The sequence below is a fragment of the Palaemon carinicauda genome, chromosome 13 (genome assembly GCF_036898095.1).
Source record: "Palaemon carinicauda isolate YSFRI2023 chromosome 13, ASM3689809v2, whole genome shotgun sequence".
Lineage (NCBI taxonomy): Eukaryota > Metazoa > Arthropoda > Malacostraca > Decapoda > Palaemonidae > Palaemon > Palaemon carinicauda.
Genome location: NC_090737.1, coordinates 145,867,996 through 145,891,277, shown reverse-complemented (window position 1 = coordinate 145,891,277; position 23,282 = coordinate 145,867,996). Strand labels below are relative to the sequence as shown.

At 39.9% G+C, this 23,282-nt stretch overlaps 1 protein-coding gene across 1 annotated transcript in view; it reads left to right on the top strand.

Moving 5' to 3' along the window:
* kel (kelch protein) overlaps window positions 1–23,282 on the top strand; it is a 660,870-nt gene that overhangs the window by 460,235 nt on the left and 177,353 nt on the right. Inside the window, exon 9 of the mRNA XM_068386033.1 lies at window positions 4,496–4,608. Within this exon, the coding sequence (XP_068242134.1) occupies window positions 4,496–4,608 (113 nt within the window). The remainder of the gene's footprint in view (window positions 1–4,495; window positions 4,609–23,282) is intronic.

The window sequence follows — 23,282 nt, the reverse complement described above, 5'->3', positions numbered from 1 at the left end:
CTCTCCATATCATTTGCTGGAGCTAGAATGGTAATGGTTGAGAGAAAAATACAACTCTCAGTTGACAAAATTATCCAGTGGGCCAATATGAATGGATTTAAGTTCTCGAAAATTAAAACTACTATTGTACATTTCTGTCGTATCCGGGGAGCACATCCAGACCCGGATATATACATTAAAGGTCAACGGATTCCGTGTGTAGGCAAAGCAGAATTTTTAGGTTTGATATTTGATAGTAGACTTACATGGGTTTCTCATCTAAAAGCATTAAAAGCTAAATGTGTTGAGGCTCTGAATCTTTTAAAAGTATTGTCCCATACATCATGGGGGGCAAACTGCAATACTATTTTAAATTATACAAGGCCTTGATTTTTTCCAAAATTAGTTATGGATATGAAATATACTCCTCAGCCACCCCAAGCCGACTAAAGATATTAGATTCAATACATTATGCTGGTATTAGATTGTCCACATGAGCGTTTAGAACCTCACCTATCTCAAGTTTCCTTGTTGATGCAGGAGAGTTACATCTAGACCATTACCGAATGTCTTCCATTATTTGGTATTGGTTTAGATTGCAAAGACTCCATAATTCTTTAGCCTTTCAGACTGCAAGCCTTTTAAGTCACCTAACATACTTTGGAGTTGCACCCAAAATCTCCTCAACCTTATGGGTTTTGGGTGAAACAATTATTGAACAGTCTGGATATAATTAGAAGTAAGGTACTTCCATTCAAGGTATCATCAACCGCATATTAACCGCTATTGAGAGAATAGCGTTGGAGAAGGAGGGTAATTTTACAATTGTTAGTGAAGCAAGGAGTGTCCTTCAAGCTTTAGAAGTTTTTAATTCCAGTAACCCTCTAGTTTTAAAGATTTTAGATTGGCTTTGTATTATTGGACGGAGAGGGTTCGATTTTGTTGGGTTCCAGCACATATTGGTGTGTCTGGGAATGAGAAGGTAGATTCACTGACAAAGAATGCTGCATCCGAGTTGCTGCCAAGAAGGTATCCCATTCCGTGTAATGTTTTCCTACCTAACATCAAGAAATTGGTCTGCAATAAATGGCAACAGCCCTGGGATAGTCTAGATACAATAAAATGAGAGAAGTAACAAATGTCATATCACCTTGGAGGTATAACATGATGCCCCGAAAATGGGAGACATCTCTTTGGTCACACTCGGTTGACACAAGTTTTTGCTGAAGGGCCAACACCAAACGTATTGTGACGACTGTTTAGTTCCTCTAACAGTGAGGCATTTGTTGACCAAATGCCCCAATTATAATAACTTAAGGAATAGATATTTGTTTGAGGCTCGAGGTGAGGGTGGCAGGTTCATCCTTGCCAAGATTCTTGGACATAATGTGTCCTACTATGCAAGTGGCACTTTTAGATTTATTTCAGAAGCAGGTCTTTTGAAAACTATTTAACTTTTATAATGACATTCAATTTTTATGGTTTTAATTGAATATTATTTTATTTATATATATGTATGTATATATATATAATATATATATATATATATATATATATATATATATATACATAAACTAAATGATATCGGCGTCAATGACACTAGATGTCAGGATGCCTGAAAACTTTAGATCAGTCAATCAATCAACCAAGATCCTTGGACGTGATGTGTCATACAATGCTAGTGGCATTTTTAAATTCATATTTGAAGCAGGTCTTCTTAATGCTATTTAGGTTTTATAACATGTTTAGTTTTCTGGTTTTTATTGAATATCCTTTTAGTCTTTATCTAAACTAAACGATATCGGCGTCAATGACCTTCGATGTCAGGATGCCAGAGAACTTCAAATCATTCATTCATTCCCAAATTGCTTTGATGAGCTTAGAAAATTTACAGAATATAACATGACCTTACTTTATGTCTGTCGAATGTCTGGGAAGAGATTCGGGAATATAACTTCCTCAAATATAAAGCATTTGAAAAACCATAATAAAAAGGGAAACAGGCATTACCTGGAGGCTTTAAAACGTAAAGGCTTGAAACAAAATGGAAAATCAAAGCGATGGAAGGTTGAAGATGACCCAGAATACATTGCTGATGCTTGCTAAAATAGATATATATATATATATATATATATAGAGAGAGAGAGAGAGAGAGAGAGAGAGAGAGAGAGAGAGAGAGAGAGAGAGAGAGAGAGAGAGAGAGAGAGAGAGAGAGAGAGAGAGAGAGAGTGTGTGAGTGTGTGCACGGCGCGCAATTCTTGTACCAGTATGAATGAGAGTGTGGGGAGGCACCTTTCCGAATTTCAGGGAAGGGGTTTGCCACATATGAATGAACAACACTGAAATATAAAGAAGCTTCCATATGATCCCAAATGATGAAGTATATTCACCACTGAAAGCCTATACTAATGAAAACTAATATCATTTCGATAAATGTCTAGAAAAAATTCCAACCCGATTTCTAACAAACTGAAATGTTCAGAGAAAAATTTCTATAGAATTTTTTTTTAATGTTGACCAGTTCTTGTCATTCAAACATGTAAAGATATTGAATTAAATTGCATACAAACTTAATACTAATATTCAAAAAAATTATAAATACTAATATACAAGTAACCAATTTCTAAAAAAAAACTTTGAAGCCTTTTTTTCAAAATTGCTTTTTATCAATATTAACCAATTTTCATCATTTGAACATGAAAAGGTGGAGAATTTTATAAGCTGCAATCTCTACATTCACTTTTTGGAAAAACATAAAACTTCTATATGAAAATTTGCCGCCATTGAAAGTGGTTTCTGTACTTTGATAAAGTAATATTTATAATAAAAACAAAATGGAACATGAAACATTCCCATGTATGACATTTAGATTATAGAATTAACTTTTCAATGGTATTTAAAAGTGTATAAAGGATAAAGGTGTATGGTTTCAGTTCCAGTTTCATTAGAATAGAAGATCGACAGAACATCAGCTGGGTAAGCCCAATCACCCACTGTGGTGCCCAGTCACAGCAGTGGCTTCCCCAGTAAACAGCTTAAACTCACGGTTTTAAGCTGGGATCGATGTGCTCCCATGAAATGCTAGTCGAACACGTTAACATTATTATTATTATTACTACTACTTGCTAAGCTACAGCCCTTTTTGGGAAAGCAAGATGCTATAAGCCCAGGGGCCCCAACAGGGAAAATAGCACAGTGAGGAAAAGAAACAAGGAAAAATAAAATATTTTAAGAGCAGTAATAATATTGAAATAAATGTTTTTTATTTAAACTATAAAAACTTTAACAAAACAAGAGATATTAGATAGAATAGCATGTCTGAGTGTACCCTCAAGCAAGAGAACTCTAACCCAAGACAGTGGAAGACCATGATACAGAGGCTATGACACTACTCAAGACTAAAGACCAATGGTTTGATTTTGGAGTTTCCTTCTTCTAGAAGAGCTGCTTGCTATAGCTAAAAAGTTTTCTACCCTTACCAAGAGGAAAGTAGCCACTGAACAATTACTGTACTGTAGTTAACCCCTAGGGTGAAGAAGAATTGTTTGGTAATCTGTGTTGTCAAGTGTATGAGGATAGGCCAGGCTATTCGGTGTATGTATAGGCAAAGGGAAAGTTAACCGTAACCAGAGAGAGGGATCCAATATAGTACTGTCTGGCCAGTCAAAGGACCTAATAACACTTGAGCAGTAGTATCAGAATGGGTGGCTGGTGCCCTGGCCAATCTACTATCTACTAAACAGGATAAATAAAATAAATAAGAAAGTAGTAGGAGTAACCACAATATAACATTGTTTCACTGGGGCTGAGTAGTGCCCCTTAATGTTCTTTCCCATCTTTATCCCTATATCAAGAGGTCGGTTGCGTGAAGATGCTTACAGAGACGCCCTAGTCATATCCATATCTCTAAAAGCATGAGTCATGGTTTGTGATTTGGCAGAGGGTTTTAACGATTGAATGCTCTTGTAGTCATTGAAGACAGTAAATGGTAGTGGGCCTAACCTGTGACTAAATAGTCTAACTGTAAGGCAGCAGTTTCCACAGTTTTTGTCAGTGGACTTAGCCTTTTTCTAAAAAGCAAGATTGCAAGGCAGCAGCTGTCCTTTTTGTCACTTTTTATGACATGCAAGCCGTATGGTGATAGTATTCTTACACCCATACCACCTGGAAAATCTATTTTAGTGTTAACTAATCTTTGAATATTTTTCATTTCCTAATTTTTTATCACATACTTTATTCATTGTTTCTTTTTTTCTGCACTGGGCTTCTTTCTCTGTAGCATTCTGCTAGGGTTGTAGCTTGGCAAGTGATAATATTGATAATAATAATGATGTCAGCCAATAAGTTGGATAAATTGTATCTTAATAGTGATCAGAAATTTTTTAAATTCAAGATGTAACATAATATTTCAAAACAATATATTACAGGGCAATTTGAAGTCTAGATGTATTGAAGCTGGAGAAAAACTACACTTGTGTTAGGATCATAATTTTTAATCTACTTTTACACCCCCTAGGTATTATTAGTTGTTGGAGGCCAAGCCCCGAAAGCCATTCGCAGTGTAGAATGCTATGATTTTAAAGATGAAAGATGGTTTCCAGTCGCAGAAATGCCTACTAGAAGGTGCAGGTCAGTATTTATGCATTTTCAATAGATTTATTTTCCCCCATAATATACTGCATTCTAAAAAATCTCTTGGTATTAGAAATAAGGACACTATAAACTAGCATAGTACAATGCTGAGATTACAGTCACAGTTGTCATTGCTAAGATGACTTATTTCTCTGTTTGATGCACATTTATTCCTTCACTAACAAACCTTATGGTATTTATAAGGGTTATCCTTTAAGAAAAGCTGAAAAAAACCATAAGACATTTTAGCAAAATGGAACTACCTAGTGGTAGGGGGTAGGAGGGGGAGCCAGTGTACCCGATCATCCCTCTCATACACATACACACACATTTGTGTTTTCTGATCACAGTTTTACTGACCTTTGACTTTTTTCTTCATACTTGTGTTTCTATATGTATTTGAACATTATTATAGTGTTTTTATATATTTATAAAATTTTTGTTTTTTCATTATTCTTGAGGGCAGAGAGACCTTCTCTTCGGTCTCTTCCTCCTTTGATGTCAGACAATCGCATGTTGGTGGCTTTCCCTGCTCCAAGCGCACCGGTCCAGCCTCCGTCTCAGGGGAGTCTTCCTTTTTCATCCGTTTAGATGTTGACGTCACTTGCTCCCCGTAAGTTGATCAGAAGGAAGACCTCTTCTTTTACAACGCCACTTAGTGGTAACCTTTCCCGTCTGTGGATTGGGGAGTTTTTTCCCTAGAGGGGAAGAATTTTTAATTCTCTCTCTGTTTTTTCTTCAGTGCTTATAGCAGACGATGGAGTGCGAAGTCAGTAGCTGCTGCTGCATTTGATGCCTTAGCTGTTTACGAGGTCCACCTCTTGCCTCCTGTTCACCCATTCGACGACCTCCTGCTTATGACAAATCCGAATCCTCTCTCCACCTGCCGATCTCGTCGTCACCCAATGATTTGCAATCATTCTCTCCCCACTGGCAACACTCCAGCCGTCGTGTACAACGATCGCCTGCTGCAAGATCACAAACCTATGAACGATCTTCACCCATGGCCAGCTCTCCATCTGTTCGTCAATCACCAGAACAAGACCGATCATGTCCTCATCCGTCTTACGATCCCCCCCTCAGGACGTTGTTCTCGACGGTCCAATAATCGCCACAGAGACTGAAGGTTATCACGATCACAATGCTCGTCTTCTAGAAAACGTTTACAATCACAAGATCGAAGGTTATCACAATCTCGACGCTCTTCTTAAAGGTCGTCACAGTCACGAGCTAAACTCAAACAATCACGAGATCGAAGATCATCACGATTTCGACACTCTTTTTCTGGAAGATGTTCACACGGGCTAGAGGTTCACGATCACAAGCTAGACGCTCAAGATCACGAACTGGAAGCTCAAGATCATAAGCTTATGAGCTAGACGCTCACAGTCATGAGCAAGACGCTTCTCTTTATGAGGTAAACGCCCTACAGATGTCGGGTGCCTCCTGTCCACTGAAGAGTCTTCCTTCACCTGTTTGGTCTCTCCTTTTGGGGATTCCTCCAGTAGGAATTTGATTCGTCCATTCTTGTCCTTTGTTCGGGTAATCCCTTCAGGGGAAACCCAGAAACAAGCCTTGGCTTTGTTTCTCAAGCAACACCTTATGTCAACCTCAATTTGAGATAGCTCTTGATGAAGGGAGACAGGGAGTGCTGACCGGAGCTTTGCTTCCAGGTGTTGAAACTTCCCCCTTCTAAGGGAGAGTCTCTACCGCTGTTTGGCAATCTTCCTGCTTGCCATGAGCTAGACATTTATTTTCACAGTTAAATGCTCACATTCACAAGCCCTGTGGTCACGACCTTGAGCTAAATGCCCACCATCACGAGCAAGATGCTCACAATCACAAGCTAGAAACTCACAATCACGAGCTTGATGCTCACCATCACGAGCTTGATGCTCACCATCACAAGCGAGACTCACCATCACAAGCTAGACGCTCACAATCACGAGCGAGACACGAGACACTCATAATCACAAACGAGACGCTCACGATCGTGAGCGAGACCCGAGACGGTTACAATCGCGATCACTAGCGAGTCGCTCACGATCGTGAGGCAGAAGCTCTTCCTTACAAGGACGTTGATTATCCAGATATTGAGAGCCACCTCACCAATCATAAACTCACTGATCTCAGCTCCTTTCTTCCCGATCCCTGATCTTGATGGTCAACAATTCCCGGTTTGCCGATCGTCAGATCTCTAATCGCCAGCTCTCCGATCGCCCATTGCCCATACAGCTCGTCGTTAGCCAATTGCCGATTCTAGTTTGGGGATTATTAGATCACAGATCACCATATCGCCAATCGTTCAACCCCCGGTCGCCAACGCACTGATCTTCAGTTAGCTGATCGGCAGCTTACCGAGCTTGAAGTTCACCAATCGCTGATTACCTGCTTGTCTTTCGCCGATCACCGATACCCGATCACTGATCTTCGATCGCCCATCCGCAATCATTGATTATCCAATCGCCGATCTGCGATCTCTGATCTCCGAGCTCCTACCTACAGGTTTGATCGTCAATCGCCAGCTCCCCGATCTCTGATCAGCAGCACTCCGATCCCCAATTGTCAGCTCGCCATTGCCGATCGTCAGCTCTCCGATCTCCAATCATCACCTTGCTAATGGCTGATCGCTAATACAGCTCCTCGTTAACCTATCGCCAATTCTAGTTTGGCGATCTTCAGATCACTGATAACCATATCGTCAATCGTTCAACTCCCGATCACCGATCGCTAGCTCATCAGTCGTCAATCTTCAGTTTGCCGATCAGCAGCTTATTGAGCTCATAGTTTGCCGCTCACTGATTAACTGCTTGTCTTTTACATATTGCCGATCGTCAACCGCGGTTCGACAACTAGTCGTTCGTCGTCTCACTCGACATTAGCTCGCCCTTAGCTGGCTTGCCCTGTTCTTGCTTGACCTTCGCTGTTCAGAGGCTTGTAGTCACCACTAAGCCTGCTCGCCTTTAGGCTACTGCTAGAATCAGCAACCACTTCCAGCATCTATGATTTAGCCCCGGATACTTTTCCTACCAAGGTAAAGCTCTGGTATGATCCATTTTGTCGGAGACAATTCATTGGATCATGAGCTCCATGAGAGGGAGCTGCTCCCGAGAGCCTCTCTTCAGAGATTATTATCTAGACGACATAGATCCTCTCCTGGTAGTCCCCACAACGTAGAGTTGAGGGAGTTTAACACAGTTTTCCTTCTGGAAACCTAACCCTGCATTCCCCATCGACGACTGGGATAATTTACGAGCGCAAAGCTCAATGCCTCTCGTCCTTTGAGTTCTTGTTTATTTATCACAAACAGGGTTTCTTTGGTTCCCGAAGTTTTCTCATCTTCTGCAAGATTCTAAGTACCGCATTCAGGTAGCTATGTTTCTGCATCAAATCCGGCACATTTGCAGATGTTCATCCTTCATGAAAGTACTTGCTTCACCTACACTTCATTCCTACTTCAGAAGGGCTTACTGTCCTGGTGCTTCAAAGACCAGGTTGTTGCTTCATCTGCTACCTCCTCCTTGTTTTCCCATATAGTTAGGACTACCTCGCGAGCCATTTTGCTTGGATAGGAACTGCGCTAGTTGGGCAGTTTCCTGCAGCAAATCGGATCTCAAACGTGGTTGTTGAGGCAAATCCCTTAAATACGTTTCTTCCCCTGCATCGGGAGCCACAACCCCATTGGGTTACCGCCCCACTCCCATTCTCTCCTTATTAGAGAATTGAATTTGTAAGTGCTGTCTAACGTGACAGCTTTAGCAATTTGATTGCTAGAATTCGGGTCATCCCAGGGATTGGTAACCTACAAGAACACCAGAGGTTGTTGGCGTCTTAGTTACTTCCGGTCTCCGTCGGCCTTTAAACCTTCAGACCTTCGTATGAGGACCTTCAACCTCCATCCGCGAAATTCTTTCCCCAGGAAACTTATTTGTCCAACTCTTCATGAGACTCGGTCTTGTTCGTGAACTTGGATAATGACTCTCTTCCGCAATCGGAGCTCTCCCTTCTGGCTGAGTTGTTTGAAAGCAGTATCTTACTTTCTCATCCTAAAGTGAGGTTTTTCCAGTAATGGAAAAACCCCTCCCACGACTTCAAAATACTAGGCTCAGGTTTTTTGCCAAGGACTTGAGAGTCCACATCCAAGCTACAAGAGATGCTCTCTTGTCTCCCATCTTCCTTTAGAAAATGGGAAGTGATCTCTCTTTTTTTCCTTGCAATTGGACCATCTGGTCTCATGGGAAGATGCTGTTCGTCAAGTTACCGCCAAGCTTCTTTGGTCAAAACAACTTTGACCTTCAAACTATGTCATGCGAGGGAAAGGTCATGCGATCAAACAGTTAGCCCATGGCTTCCTCTACAGGATCGACCCTGTCTCCGAAGACTTCAAAGGATTGACTGATTCTAACAGTCTCGAGCTCCTCCGAGACATCTAGAATTTACCACAATTTTAGAATTGGAGTAATCTAAGGAAAGACCCAACTGTCATATCCAATAGGGGTATCTATAGAGTTGGTTATCAGCCTGCAGAATCTTCCGCAGGTTCGACAAGACCGCATCAGTCTCCATCAAATTAAACCTCTACAGGACTAGCCTGATCCAGATCTTTTGTCACCAGGAATTGTCCTTTCCTTTGGTTCTCTATTAAATCCGAGAAAAAGACTCCTTGTAAAGAGGCTGCGAGCCGAGAATTACCTCCAGGAAGGCGATCTCGGTTTTCCTGGATTTGACGTTTTCTATGGAAGCATCAAAGAAGAGGGGGAAAGCCACATACAGTAGCACACGTCCTCAGGACTATGGTCAGAGCACGAATGATACCGTGACTTAATCTCCTAGTAGGCATCATCTTTCTTCGGGAAAATTTGCCCATGGGGATGGCAGTAATTCTTCTGTTTTTTTTTGTTTTTTTTGTTCGCGGAAAACACTTCCTGCACCTACGTGGTCTCCCCTTCTCACTCTGCTGGTTTTGGATTTTATCCATCCACTCCTTCTGCAGGAGACATCCTCCAACAGCCTCTAGTTTAGAGGCCATCCTTTGGGAAACAAAGTGAGTGTATATGAATGACAAATATTGACTTTCTTCCTGCGGCAGAAAGACTGCTATCACCTGTTGGGCTCCCTCCTTCGAGCAATTCCTCTTAGAAAAAAATAACTTTCCCCGCCACTGAGCAGGTCTCATCGGCAGTTTTGTCTCATTAAGAGACTCAGCTAGCCCATCAGACTCGCCTTGCCGGTAAGACTTGTCTTGTCTAATACTGTAGACACATCACGTCCACAACATGGGAGAACACCTTACGGACATCCTTTATGACTAGATGCTAATTGGTGAGCATCGGGTTAAGTTTGTTTCTCTTCTTGAGGACGCTATTCTAGTAATAGACCCTCAAAATTGCCATCGAGATAAAGGCCGCTCGTAGACTTAGGCAATGGAAGACCTTTGCTAGTTCCTGGAGCATCTCCAGACCGGAAGGATTCACCTTCTCTCTCGTCTCCAACCAACGCTCTTCACAAAGTTTGACCCTACTTACCCACAGTTGGGTAATAAAAAAGATTTTGACATAGGAAAAATCTATCTATTTTTGGGTGAGACAGCCATGTCGTCCTGATGGAAGTTGCTCTATTCAGCTTTCTACTTGGGATATTTACTGCGAGTGATATACCAGAGAATTTTACCTGTAGAGGTATCACAGGGTTACGAATCCCAGAGCAAATATCCCCTGAAAGATATTGTGTATGTAACAGGGACGTGTTTAAAACAACCACATCTATCCTTCCCCGAATAGAGTTAACCTTGTCTTGAAGGATATGGTATAGGATTGGATACGTGTTAGAGCCATAACTAATCCGATATTAGTGAGTTACTGTAAACACGTTCGCTGGTTTGCCATTCCAGCAGCAGGCATTTGTATGCAAGATGGCCTCACACTGAGAATTGGGAGGGGATAAAAAGTAACGAGTGGGTCCATCAGGACGACATGGGTATCTCACCCAAAAATCTATTTTTCCTATGTTAAAGTCCCCTTTTTGGGCTTGAGCCATGTCGTCCTGATGGAAGTGTACCAGAGAATTAAAGATTTTCAAATGTTGCATATTGGAATTTTAACCATATAAGTGCTCTTTTAAGTCAACCTCACTAATCATAAGATGTTAAAATTTCGCCATAATTAGCATTACATGATGGTTTGTGTTACCTTTCCCAAAATAACTATTTGGGACAACAGTCCAACTCTACAAGTGGCCTCTTTCAGTTTTTTACAAACTGTATTAGGATCAGATAGTCATCATCACAACCCCACAAACTGTAACGCAGGTACGTTTATAAGAACACATACTGACTGAGCAACAGTCTGTAATTGGAGGTTAAAAAAGTTCAGATACACCAGTTTTTATTTAGAGACTGTAGGTCTAAATGAAGGAAACGCAAAAATATGTACAATCCTTTATTATTTCCAAAAGCAAATAAATGTAATATAATTGGTTTAACAATATTCACATTATGTATGCTTAAAAAGCTTCAGTAACATCGTAAGAAATAGAATAATAAAAAGATTCCGTACAGAAAAAAAGGACACGTTCTGACTCTTCAAAATAAGAACATTTAACCGGCACTATGTATACTGTGGAAGTCTCATATTATAAAGTCCTTAAGAGTCCATGCATAACACTAATAAGCTGGTCTAATTACACTACCAGCCACCATGAAAGTGTTTAATCTCTTCCAGTTGTTGCAATTAATGTTTGAAAAACACTCTTGAAGGCTTACATCCAGTATAGGCTTGTAAGCCTTCGAAGGGCATATACTGGAAGAGGTTTAAGGAAGAGGCAACTTTCCTAGGATCATGACCTGATGAAATAGTATCCGAGTCAGCCTTTCTGATGAAATAGGTGAGTTTGGGCCTCGATTAATTCAAAGATAGATTAGATCCTGTTTCCCCTTTAAAAAGTAGACTGCCTTTAAAAGCTTCACTCTTAGACAGGTAAGCTTTAAGGCATTCCACAGGGCTTAAAAAAAGACCTTTTTTTAGAGGGATGATCTTCCAAGGCCCCCAACATTTCACGGGGAGTTCATTTTAGCTTGGAATGCAGGATCTAGGTAAAAATTAACTTCTCCCGACTCCAAGAATTCAATATGGCCATTATCCCTTGATCGCTCCACAATCTCGCTGACTCTAACACCAGAAGCCATAGCTAGTAAAAAGATTTATTTTTGAGTAAGATCCCTCTATAAAGCAGAATGGTTATCTATTGAGGAGGCTAAGTGCAAAAATTCATTCAAAGATCATGAAATGGATTTGGTGGGAGCATTCAGTTTCAGTTTAGCACAAGCCTTCTGAAACTTATTGAACAGTTCACTGTTTAGTTCTATATAGAAAGCACAAGCGATATGTCTGGTTAGGGTCGATTTTCATAAGGAAATAGTTGTAGAAACCAGACCCTGTTCATGGTGTATGATAAAGAATGGTAAGCAGAAGTCCATTGTAATCGACGGGCTTGCTTTTCTTAACAAACTCCACCCATTTCTTCCAAGAAGACAAATATTGTATCTTTTTAGGAGAGGACTTGTATTCTTTTATAAAATCAATCCTTTCCTTCGAAATTCTGTATTTTCTATTAGCAGCCAGAACGAGAAAATCATGAGCTTAACGTGCTTGATTATTCAGGAGGAAGCGAAGACAGTCTCCTGTTGAACAGTTTAGGAGAGCACTGGTGTCAGCAGAGGATTTTGACAAGGTTTGAGTTCCAGAACAAAACGATACCCATTGCACCTGGGCCAATTGGGGCCACTAAAACAGCTGTTCCCTTGAAGGTTCATAGTTTGTCCAGAACCTTCATGAGGAGATTGAAAGGTGGAAAAAGGCTAATGTGAGTTCACAGGTTTCAATCCAGTAACATTGCATTTATCCCCACTGCTTCCGGATCTGGATTCGGTGCTACATAATGGAAAGATTCTTGTTGAAGCTCGTCACAAAGAGATCAACTTACAGTTCTGGGACTTGCTCTAGAATGAAACAGAATTATTTTTCATCTAGGGACATTGTTTCCAGAGGCTTGAATCTTGAAAGGGTATCTGCTGTCACATTGCAAACCCCTTCTCAATGACCTGCAGAAATATGCCAGTTTCTCCTCTCCGATAAAGAGAGTTGCCAAAATCACGTTATTGATCTGTAGAGATCTCGAACCCTGTCTGTTGATGCAGTGAACTATAGTCTTGCTGTCGATGACTAACCTGATTTGTGAGTTCCTCTTTGGGTTAAATTTCTTCAGTGAAAGAAAACACTGCCACCGCTTCCAGAATGTTGATATGCGATGGACCACTGACCCTGTAACCCCCCCCCCTCTCCCCCGAGATGCTGAAGTCTTACCGAGGGTGGGGGGCTTAGGAACTAGCAGCTGGGCTCTAATGAACAATAGGAACTGATCCAACTAAATCACTCAAGACTCTCTTTTCCTTTTGGTTATTTCTTTTATTCTCCTATCTCTTCCTTTTGGGGCTTGAATTTGTTGATGACTTTGGCTTGTTTGATTATACATGGGCTGCTTCTTTGGATTTGGCACAGTGTGCGATGGATGGCATTCCATCTCACCTTGTACCAATTTAGACGCGATCACCCTCTGGCAGACCCCATTGGGTGCAGACCAAGTCTGTTAAGAGTCGGGCTCCAGTGATCTGGTTTTAAGTCACCATATTTGCGGATAATGGTGACTCCAGGCATTGGAGTCGCTGGTGGGAGGGGCTAACCAGCCCCACTGACCAGTGTACGCCCACCTTGAGAGAGGCAGCCCCTCTGTAATAGAGGACTGGTCCCCACTGAAGCCTCTTCTTGTGTTGGGCCACATGGGATAGGAGGACTGATATCCCGGCTTGCCTTTTCCAAAATAACCAACCCCTCTGTTGACGACCTAGAAAATACAAACATGGACCTCGGTAATAACACCTCCAACTCGGGTTCTAATATCGTAACATTAGAACCTTATTCAGGTCATGTGAAGAATGGTAAGAAAACACTAGAGAAGAAGAGAGAGAGAGTGAGAAATGATGACAGTACAGAAAAATACAGGAAAGTAGAAGTATTACTTGGTCACTATGAAGTAGTGAATCATGAAATTTTTTTTATTTTGAATTTAAAAATGGAAGACATGAACGTGTAAATGTTTTTAAAGCTAACAGAGAAATAGTTGCTATATGTGGAGGGCAGCCAAAAATTCTTCCTCAGGGAAATGGAAGTCTCTTGATAGAGACACAATCCCCAATACAAGGTGAAAGATTGAAAACACTCACAACATCGGATGGTCTTAGGATCAAATGCATTTCGCACCCCACTTTCAACCAGAGTAGAGGTGTGATATATGCTCCAGAATTGCTGGACATAGAGGAAAAAGAAATTGAGGATGAACTGAGGAGTCAAGGAGTAGTAAAAGTAGTCAGAATGAGAAAGAGAGTTGGAGAACAATGTATTCCTCTTGCTACTTTGATTATAACATTTGATCAATGCAGATTACCAAATGATATTAAAGCTGGTTGGCTATCTTTGAAGGTGAAACCATGTATCCCTTCACCATTGCGATGTTATCATTGACAAATATATGGCCATTTAAGCCAGAAATGCAAGGAAAAAGTAAATAATAATCCAGCTGTTTGTGCCAACTGTGGAAAAAATAGTCATGGAGTATGCATACAAAAATCCAAATTGCATACATTGTGGGAAAGCACACCCAGCTACATCTAAAACCTGTGTTAAGTTTATTTTTGAAAAAGAAATTCAGGCCATCAGGACCATGGAAAGGGTTACTTTTAAAGAGGCTCGTAAAAGAGCTCTTGAAAAGCAGATAAGACCAGGGCAACCTTTTTCAATGGTTCTGAAGAAAAACTTGCCAAAGCACACGGACGGAAATTATATCTCCATTTCTAAGATAAAGAAACATATGAAAGTAGTTAAAGAGGTTGAAAGTCCCATTGAAAATCTATATCCAGAAATTGTAGGAACATCTAAACAGATACTTAAAGATCTGAAAGGTATTCAAAAACCATCTCCCTTTCTAAACAATAGTACAAACCTCTCACAGGCCGTATCATTGCCTGATCTGATGGAGGTTCCAACTAAAACCAGATGACCTGGTGAACCTGGAGTGGGTAAGGTGCAAAAACCTGACAGCTCACAACCTTTTAATCGAAAAAGAGAGAGCTCTCCATCTCTCTCGCCTCCTACCATAAGAAACCTTAAAGTTACGACTTCAGATAAATGTGATATTTTGTCTGCTAATGTTTCTGATCAACTGGAAAGTAAATTGAATGAATCAGAAATTCAAGATGAGGTCCACCATCCTCCTCAACAATTAGATTAAAAGGACACAAAGAAAAAGACGAAAACAAAACCCAATATATCAAGATCCTCTCTAGAGATACCACCGGGAAATATTTCTAGATTAAATATTGCCAATGGGAAGACTTCATTCAAGGTGTCTCCTCCAAAAAAATAAACCATAGTTTTTTCCTCCATTCTGCAATGGAATTGCCAGGGCTTAAGGGTGAAATATGAAGAAAGGTCCTCATACGTGAGCACTCCCCTATAACTGTATATCTACAGGAGAGCAAGCTCAATGCTAATACTCCTTGTCCTCGAGAGTATGTTAGCTATAGGGCACCATATGATCAACGAGCAGGGAGCCATGGTGAAGTCTTATATACGTTCGTCGAGATGTTCCCCAAATATCTTTGTCTATCTGTACCCCTCTGCAGGCAGTGGTTGTACTGATTGATATAAGGAGAAAATACACAATCTGTTCTCCTTACTTGCCTCCAAATGATAATATAGTTGAGGTGATTAAACAACTCCCACATCCTTTTCTCTTACTAGGAGATCTTAATAGTAGACATCCTTTTTGGGGTGATGTCTTGGCAAACGCAAGGGGTAATATTATGTCATCAATTTTGGAGAATGAAGATGTAGGACTCCTTAATAAAGGCGAGCCAACACACTTTCAACTATCAGTTGCAAGCTCTAACTGTCTTCTCGATTTTAATCGGAGAACATTAGATGGTTGGCATACTAGTGATCATGCACCAATCATTATAAACACTTTCACAGATATCGAACTAATTGCCCCGCACAGAGCCACAAGAAAGTCTTTAACTCAATTGCGCAGGGACCGTACCGAGGAGAATCTAGTCATATACAAGAAATGTAGAGCACAGTTCCGTCGTGCCATGAAAGAAGCTAGACGCCAGTCTTGAGTGTCATTTGTTTCCTCCATTAACAGTAGAACACCAACATCATCTGTGTGGAGAAAAGTGAAAAAGATAGCAGGCAAATTTACGCCAAACCCACACCAGTGTTAAGGGTAAATGATCAGTATAAGTTAGCAATGCCCTGGCTGACCATTTTTCAAATGTATCATGCAAGTGTGAAGAAGCTCCTTGTCACCAGTATAGGAGCATTGAAGAAAAGAAAGTTTTAAATTTTGCAACAAGAAAGAAAGAGTCATACAATTCTCCTTTTACAGTAAAAAAAATTTTATTCTGCACTGGCATGATCATAGTTATTCAAGTGTTTGAGAACTAGCCATTATTTTAGCCTTTTTAAAACCTGGTAAAGACAAGTTTTTAGTAGCAAATTATAGGCCAATTGCATTGACATCTTGTTTAAGTAAAATCATGGAGAAGATGGTCAATGTAAGATTGATGTGGTACCTTGAAAAGAAGGATATTTTATCACCTATTCAATGTGGATTCAGATAAATGCACTCAACAACTGATGTGTTGATACGACTTGAGTCCTCTATTTGTGAAGCCTTTGCTTCCAAACAGCACCATATGACAGTCTTTTTTTTCCTTGAAAAGTCATATGATACCACATGGAGATATGGTATACTTAAAAGAATTCATGAGTTTGGATTAAGAGGAGAGCTACCACTATTTATTCGGTCATTTCTTTCACATCGAGTTTTTCAAGTGAAAGTAGGGGAAACTCTATGAGAGAATAAATGCCAGGAAGAAGGAGTTCCTCGGGGTAGTGTGCTGAGTGTAACCCTGTTTGCACTAGCAATTAATGGGATATCCTCAGTCATTCCCCAGGATGTTCTCTCAACAATATTTGTGGATGCTCTCTCCATATCATTTGCTGGAGCTAGAATGGCAATGGTTGAGAGAAAAATACAACTCTCAATTGACAAAATTATCCAGTGGACCAATTTGAATGGATTTAAGTTCTCGAAAATTAAAACTACTATTGTCCAGTTCTGTCGTATCTTGGGAATACATCCAAACCCGGATATATACATTAAAGGTCAATGGATCCCATGTGTAAGTGAAGCTAAATTTTTAGGTTTGATATTTGATTGTAGGCTTACATGAGTTTCTCACTTAAAAGCATTAAAAGCTAAATGTCTTATGGCTCTGAATCTTTTAAAAGTATTGTCCCATACATCATGGGGGCCAGACCGCAATACTATTTTAAAATTATACAAGGCCTTGATTTTTTCCAAAATTAGTTATGGATGTGAAATATACTCCTCAGCCACCCCAAGCCGACTAAAAATATTAGATTCAATACATCATGCTGGTATTAGATTGTCCACAGGAACATTTAGAACCTCACCTATCCCAAGTCTCCTTGTTGATGCAGGAGAGTTACCTCTAGACCTTTACTGAATGTCTTCTATTATTCGGTTTTGGGAAGACTCCATAATTCTTTAACCTTTCAGACTGCAAGCCTCATAAGGCACTCAACATACTTCGAGCTGCTCCCGAAATCTCAACCTTATGGCTTTCGGGTGAAACAATTATTAAACAGTCTTGATATAATTAGAATTAAGGTGCTTCCATTTAAGGTATCATCAACGCCTCCATGGAAATTATTTGACATAATTTTTTTGTAAATACTTTATTGGAGTTAAAAAGAATATGACTTGACTTAGAATTCAGGTCTCTCCTTATGGAACATGTTGCAGAACATAGGGGATCGACTTTTATATATACGGATGGCTCCAAATCTGATGCTGGCGTTGGATTTGGAGTTCATAGTAATGGTTTTAATTGTAGAGGTGGACTTACTCTAACAGCTTCCATATTTCCTGCCGAACTGTATGGCATACTAACCGGTATTGAGAAAATAGCGTTGGAAAAGGAGGGTAATTTTACAATTTTTAGTAATGCAAGTAGTGTTCTTCAAGCTTTAGAAGTTTTAATTCTAGTAACCCTCTAGTTTTAAAGATTTTAGAATGACTTTTTATTATTGTACAGAGAGGTATAATGGTTCGATTTTGTTGGGTTTCAGCACATATAGGTGTGTCTGGGAATGAGAAGGCAGATCTACTGGCTAAGAATGCTGCATCCGAGTTGCTCTGAAGAAGATATCCCATTCCCTGTAATGATTTCCTACCAAACATCAAAAAATTGTTTTGTAATAAATGGCAACAGCACTGGGATAGTCTAGATGGCAATGGAATGAGAGAAGTAACAAATGTCATATCTCCTTGGAAGTATAACATGATGCCCCGAAAATGGGAGACAACTCCTTGTCGTCTCCGTATTGGTCACACTTGATTGACACACGAGTTTCTGCTGAAGGACCAACACCAACCGTATTGCGACGACTGTTTAGTACCTTTAACAGTGAGGCATTTGCTTGTTGAATGCCTTAATTACAATAACTTAGATAGATATCTGTTTGAGGCTCGAGTTGAGGATGGCAGGTTCATCCTCGCCAAGATTCTTGGGCATGATGTGTCCTACTATGTGAGCGGCATTTTTTGATGTATTTCAGAAGCAGGTCTTCTGAAAACTATTTAACTTCTGCATTGACATTCAACTTTTATGGTTTTAATTGAATATTCCTTTTTATTTTTATATAAAATAAATATTGGCATCAGTGACCTTAGATGTCAGGATGCCTGAAAACTTTAAATCAATCAATCAATCAATCTCCCCAACCCTTTTCTGAGGTATCTGTGTAGATTGTCACTGATGGAGGAGTGAACTTCAAGAGAACTCTTGTCAACAGGCTTTTGGCAGTGGACCACGGCTTGAGCTGTTTGCACATTATAGTGTGGGTTTTGTAGCGATGATCTCTTCGAGCATTTGATGCCCTTCTTCTCCAGACTGTTGGCACCCTTGAGTCTTGCTTTCAGGATGGGATTTGTAGCCGCTGCAAATTGAAGCGAACCCGAGACTCATTCCTGATGATGTATGGTGATTGTCTTCAAATAAAGCAGGCACTTGACTGAGCTTGCGATTTCCTTCTTTTTTACCAGAGGCAGAGAAGGATATGTGACGTCAAATCCCTGTGCAGACTTAGCCACTGGAATTGTTAAGCTGGAGTTAATCTGGACTTCTCGAGGTTGATCTAGAAGCCCAGGTATGTAAGAAACTGCATAACTTCCAGAGCTGCTAGAAGACCATCCGACATCGTCACAGCCCCCACTAACCAGTCGTCGAGGTACAGTATACATCATCTGAAGACCTTTGTTCCTTAGTTGCTGGACAATGGTCTCGAGTTTTGTGAAAATCCTTTGGGCTATGTTGAGCCCGAAAGTCATAGCTTTGAATAAGTAGGCCTTTGTTGCCACTTTGAAACCAAGGTATGGGGAGAAGTGCTGATGTATTGGAAAATATTAACAAGCGTCAGTAAGATCTATGGAGACGGTGTAGGCCCCCTAGGGTAGTAGGGTCCGTATTTGCGAGATAGTTAGCACCTGGAACTTTTCGTTCTGAATGAACTTGTTTTTTGGGGAAAAGTCCAGAATAATTTGAAGTGTTCAAATCTTTCTTTGACATGCAAAATAGGCATCCTTGATAGTTCATAGATTTTGTACAACGTATAACTCCCTTCTGTGGGAGATCCTGTACATATTCTTTCAGGAATGGTGTTGTGGGTTGGAAGAACCTCTTGAACTGTGGTGGTTTCTTTCTCCATTTCCAGACTAGTCCTTTTGTGACCATGCAGTGTGCCCAAGGATCGAACTTCCATTGATCCTTGAAGCAACAAAGTCTTTCCCCTACCGGAAGCTCTTCTTTGTTGTTTTGAAGGACCTGCTCCTTTATACGATCCTTTTTTGTTTCCTCGGCCCCTGGATTGGCCACCTCTTCCAGATTTTTCCTTCCATTTGTACTTCTACCTTGAGCTTCAACTGGGCGAAATGTTGTAGTGGCCCGTTCGTAAACGAAATTGAAAGCTGGGGACTGTGTAATGTTCTGCTGGGGAACCGTGTACACTGTCTGGGGAATAGTGGCAACTGTGGCAGTCGTGGAAGGAAAGGATTTCTTGCCCTTAAAGGGTCTCCTAGGCTTCTTGCATTTAGGTTGCAGTCCTTCTCCTGGGGGTAAATTTCCTCATAGAGGACATGGCCCAATTCTGCATAAGGCTCTTGTTCTCGTGAGCTGACCTGTCCACGGCTTCTTTTACGACCTTTTTGGGAAATAGATCTTTTCCCCAGATGTTAGAGGCAATCAACTTAATAGGCTCATGCCTAATAGTTGCCGCTGCTAGGACGTGCTCTCTGCATGCTCTCCTAGCTGAAAAGAATGAATGCAGATCATGAAGAAAGGTAGCTAAATAGGTCTTGGCCAGAACAGGGAAGAGGTCAGATTTAATATAGTTCCCAATTAACATCTCAAGATAAGGCTGGTGCGACAAAGAAGCTGCCAGTCTTCCTTTGGCCTCCAATTCTGGTTTTGATAGGAATTCAGGAATTTTGGGCAGTCTTTCATTAAACTGCTTACCTCCAAAATCTCCTTCCAGTTAGCCAAACATGAAGGTATACTGGATATCTTCCCAACTGTCGGAGTCATATGGGAGGGTAAGAGAAAGACGTTTGCACTCCTCAAACACTGGCAGAGGTCTATTTTCCGCTACTGCCTTCCTAATAGCCTCCAGACTCTAAGCAAAAGGAAAAACAGCATCTTTTGGAGCTACAAAAGTAGCTTGCTTCCTGCTGAAAGCAGTGTGTTGAGTATTAGTGAACTCAGCTGACTTGAACTCATTAACCAACAAGGTTTTAGTCTTACCGTGGTCTAAGATGATCGTTTCCTTGGGAATTGTATCATCCCTAATAAACGCTTCAGAGTCTAACCTTACATAACAGAAGGATAATTCTCAATGGAGGGTAAAACTCTAGACAGTGTAGTCTAGATGGAATACTTTTGCTATTGTATGTGTGACTCGAGGTCTTCTTACTTTTTAACTTGGTAACACTGCACTGAACTAACAGGAAGATGATTTTTCCAATATAGTATTCAGCAACTGTCTGTTTGTATTATTTCAAAACTCAGGCAACAAAGTCATTATCAAAATATATCTATTACAAACTATCAACAAAATCTGAGAAATTAGATAAATACTGCCTCCTGGCTAGTACGGTGGTAACGTGTTTGCCTAGCATTTGCATGGTGGCAGATCAATCCCAGCCCAGGACTGTGAGTTTAAGCTGTTTACTGGGGAGGCCACTGCTGTGATTGGGGGGGTTGGCGGGGGCTTGCTCGGCTGACAGTCTGGTGAGCATCTATTTTGAGAAAACTGGAACTGAAACCAGACATCGTTAACCTTTGAACAACTAAAATGTCATAGTGTCTTCTGCTAGGAGACCACTACTAGTTTGCATGTTTGTTTGTAAAAGGGGGTAGGCAAGTTGTCAACTGATTACCAAACAAATAAATTACTTGCTGCTATATTTCATTAAACGAAGTGCAGTGCAAAAATAAATTTATTTATTACATAGGAATGATTATTGTAGGTTTATAATTTGCTGTCTGGTGAGTGTGAGTGCTTGTATATCTTTAGTTGGGTGTTTAAGGGTTGTCAAACTACCCAATACAACTTTATCTTAGTGTTAAGATGGAGGGTGATTTTTGGGGGCATATTTTAGGATAAAAGGTACGTCTTATGACAGGAAATACGGTATATACACGCCAATTCAAATTTTTTTTCATCCTACTAGCTACGGCTAAGGCTTCACTACAATGGAAGCTAGGTATTCTATATGAATTCATAAAGAGTGGTAGAATGGAGGGAAAGAAAAATATTCGTCACTGAAAGCACCAAAAAACATTCAAAATTCCAAATTTAGATCGTACATTAAAGTGCACCGAACGCACCTACAGCAGACACATGTATAACAAGATTTCAACATTCAGGCACACTCAAAACACAAAGATTTTAATAATAGATCAAACACTGTACCATTCAGTAACTGAAAACACCAAAAAAAAAAATAAAAAAAAAAAAAATAAAAATTCCAAAATTACATCGTACATTAAAGTGCACCAAACACACTTTGGTAGACATGTGTCTCTATGTTAAGGAAATTAAACAAGATATCAACATTCAGGCACACTCAAAACTCAAAGATTTTGATAATAAATCAAACACAGTACCGTTCAGTCTCTGAAAGCGCTAAAAAAAACATTCCAAATGGATAAATTAGATCCTACATTAAAGTGCACCAAATGCACCTATGGTAGACACTTGTCTCTATGTTAAGGAAATTAAACAAGATTTCAACATTCATGCACACTCAAAATGCAAAGATTTTAGTAATAAATCAAACACTGTACCGCTGAGTAACTGAAAGCACCATAAAAACATTCAAAATGGCAAAATTATATTGTACGTAAAACTATATTGAACGCAACTATGCCAGACACGCTTCTCTTTGTCAAGGAAATTAAAAGATATTTGAAAATTCATGTACACTCAAAAAGCAAAGATTTTAATAATGCACAGTAAATCAAACACTATACTGTACAGCTCAGTAACTGAAAACACCAAAAATCATTCAAAATTGACAAATTGCATCGTACATTAAAGTGCTCTGAACGCACCTTCGGTAGACACGTGTTTCTATATTGAGGAAATCAAACAAGATTTCAATATTCAGGCACACTCAAAATGCAAAGGTTTTAATAATAAATAAAAAAAACTGCACTGTTCAGTAACTGAAAGCACCAAAAAAACATTCAAAATGGAAAAATTAGATCGTACGTAAAACCTTATTGAACGCATCTATGCCAGGCACTCGTTTCTACGTTAAGAAAATTAAAAGGTATTTGAAAATTCATGCACACTCAAAATGCAAAGATTTTAATAATACACTGTGAATCAAACATTGTACTGTACAGGTAAGTAACTGAAAGCGTCAAAAAACATTCAAAATGGACAAATTAGATCGTACGTAAGACCTTATTGAACACATCAACGCCAGACACTCGTCTGTACATAAGGGAATTTAAATGAGATTTGAAAATTCATGCATACTCATAAGTTGAAGATTTTAATAATGAATTGAACACTGTACAGTACTGTACCATTTAGTAAGTGAACTCCCCCCCCAAAAAAAAAATCTAGATGGCCAAATCAGATCGTACATAAAACTGTACTGAATTCATCTATGGCAGCCACGTGGGTAAACAGTCACATGTCTACCTCAGGGAAATTAAAACAAGATTTGAACAACCACGTACACTCAAAATACAGATGTGAATAATAAGCCAAAAGCTTTACAGTACAGTTTTGTACAGTAACTGAAGCTTACCGAAAAATAAATCAAACTTAGCAAATATATCATAAATTACACCTACTGCAAACACTTATCAATGCTAAGGCACTTTATATGAAACAAGATTTTAACAAATTTACCACGTAAAGTTGATTTTAAATATGAAATGTCGATAAACTTACCGG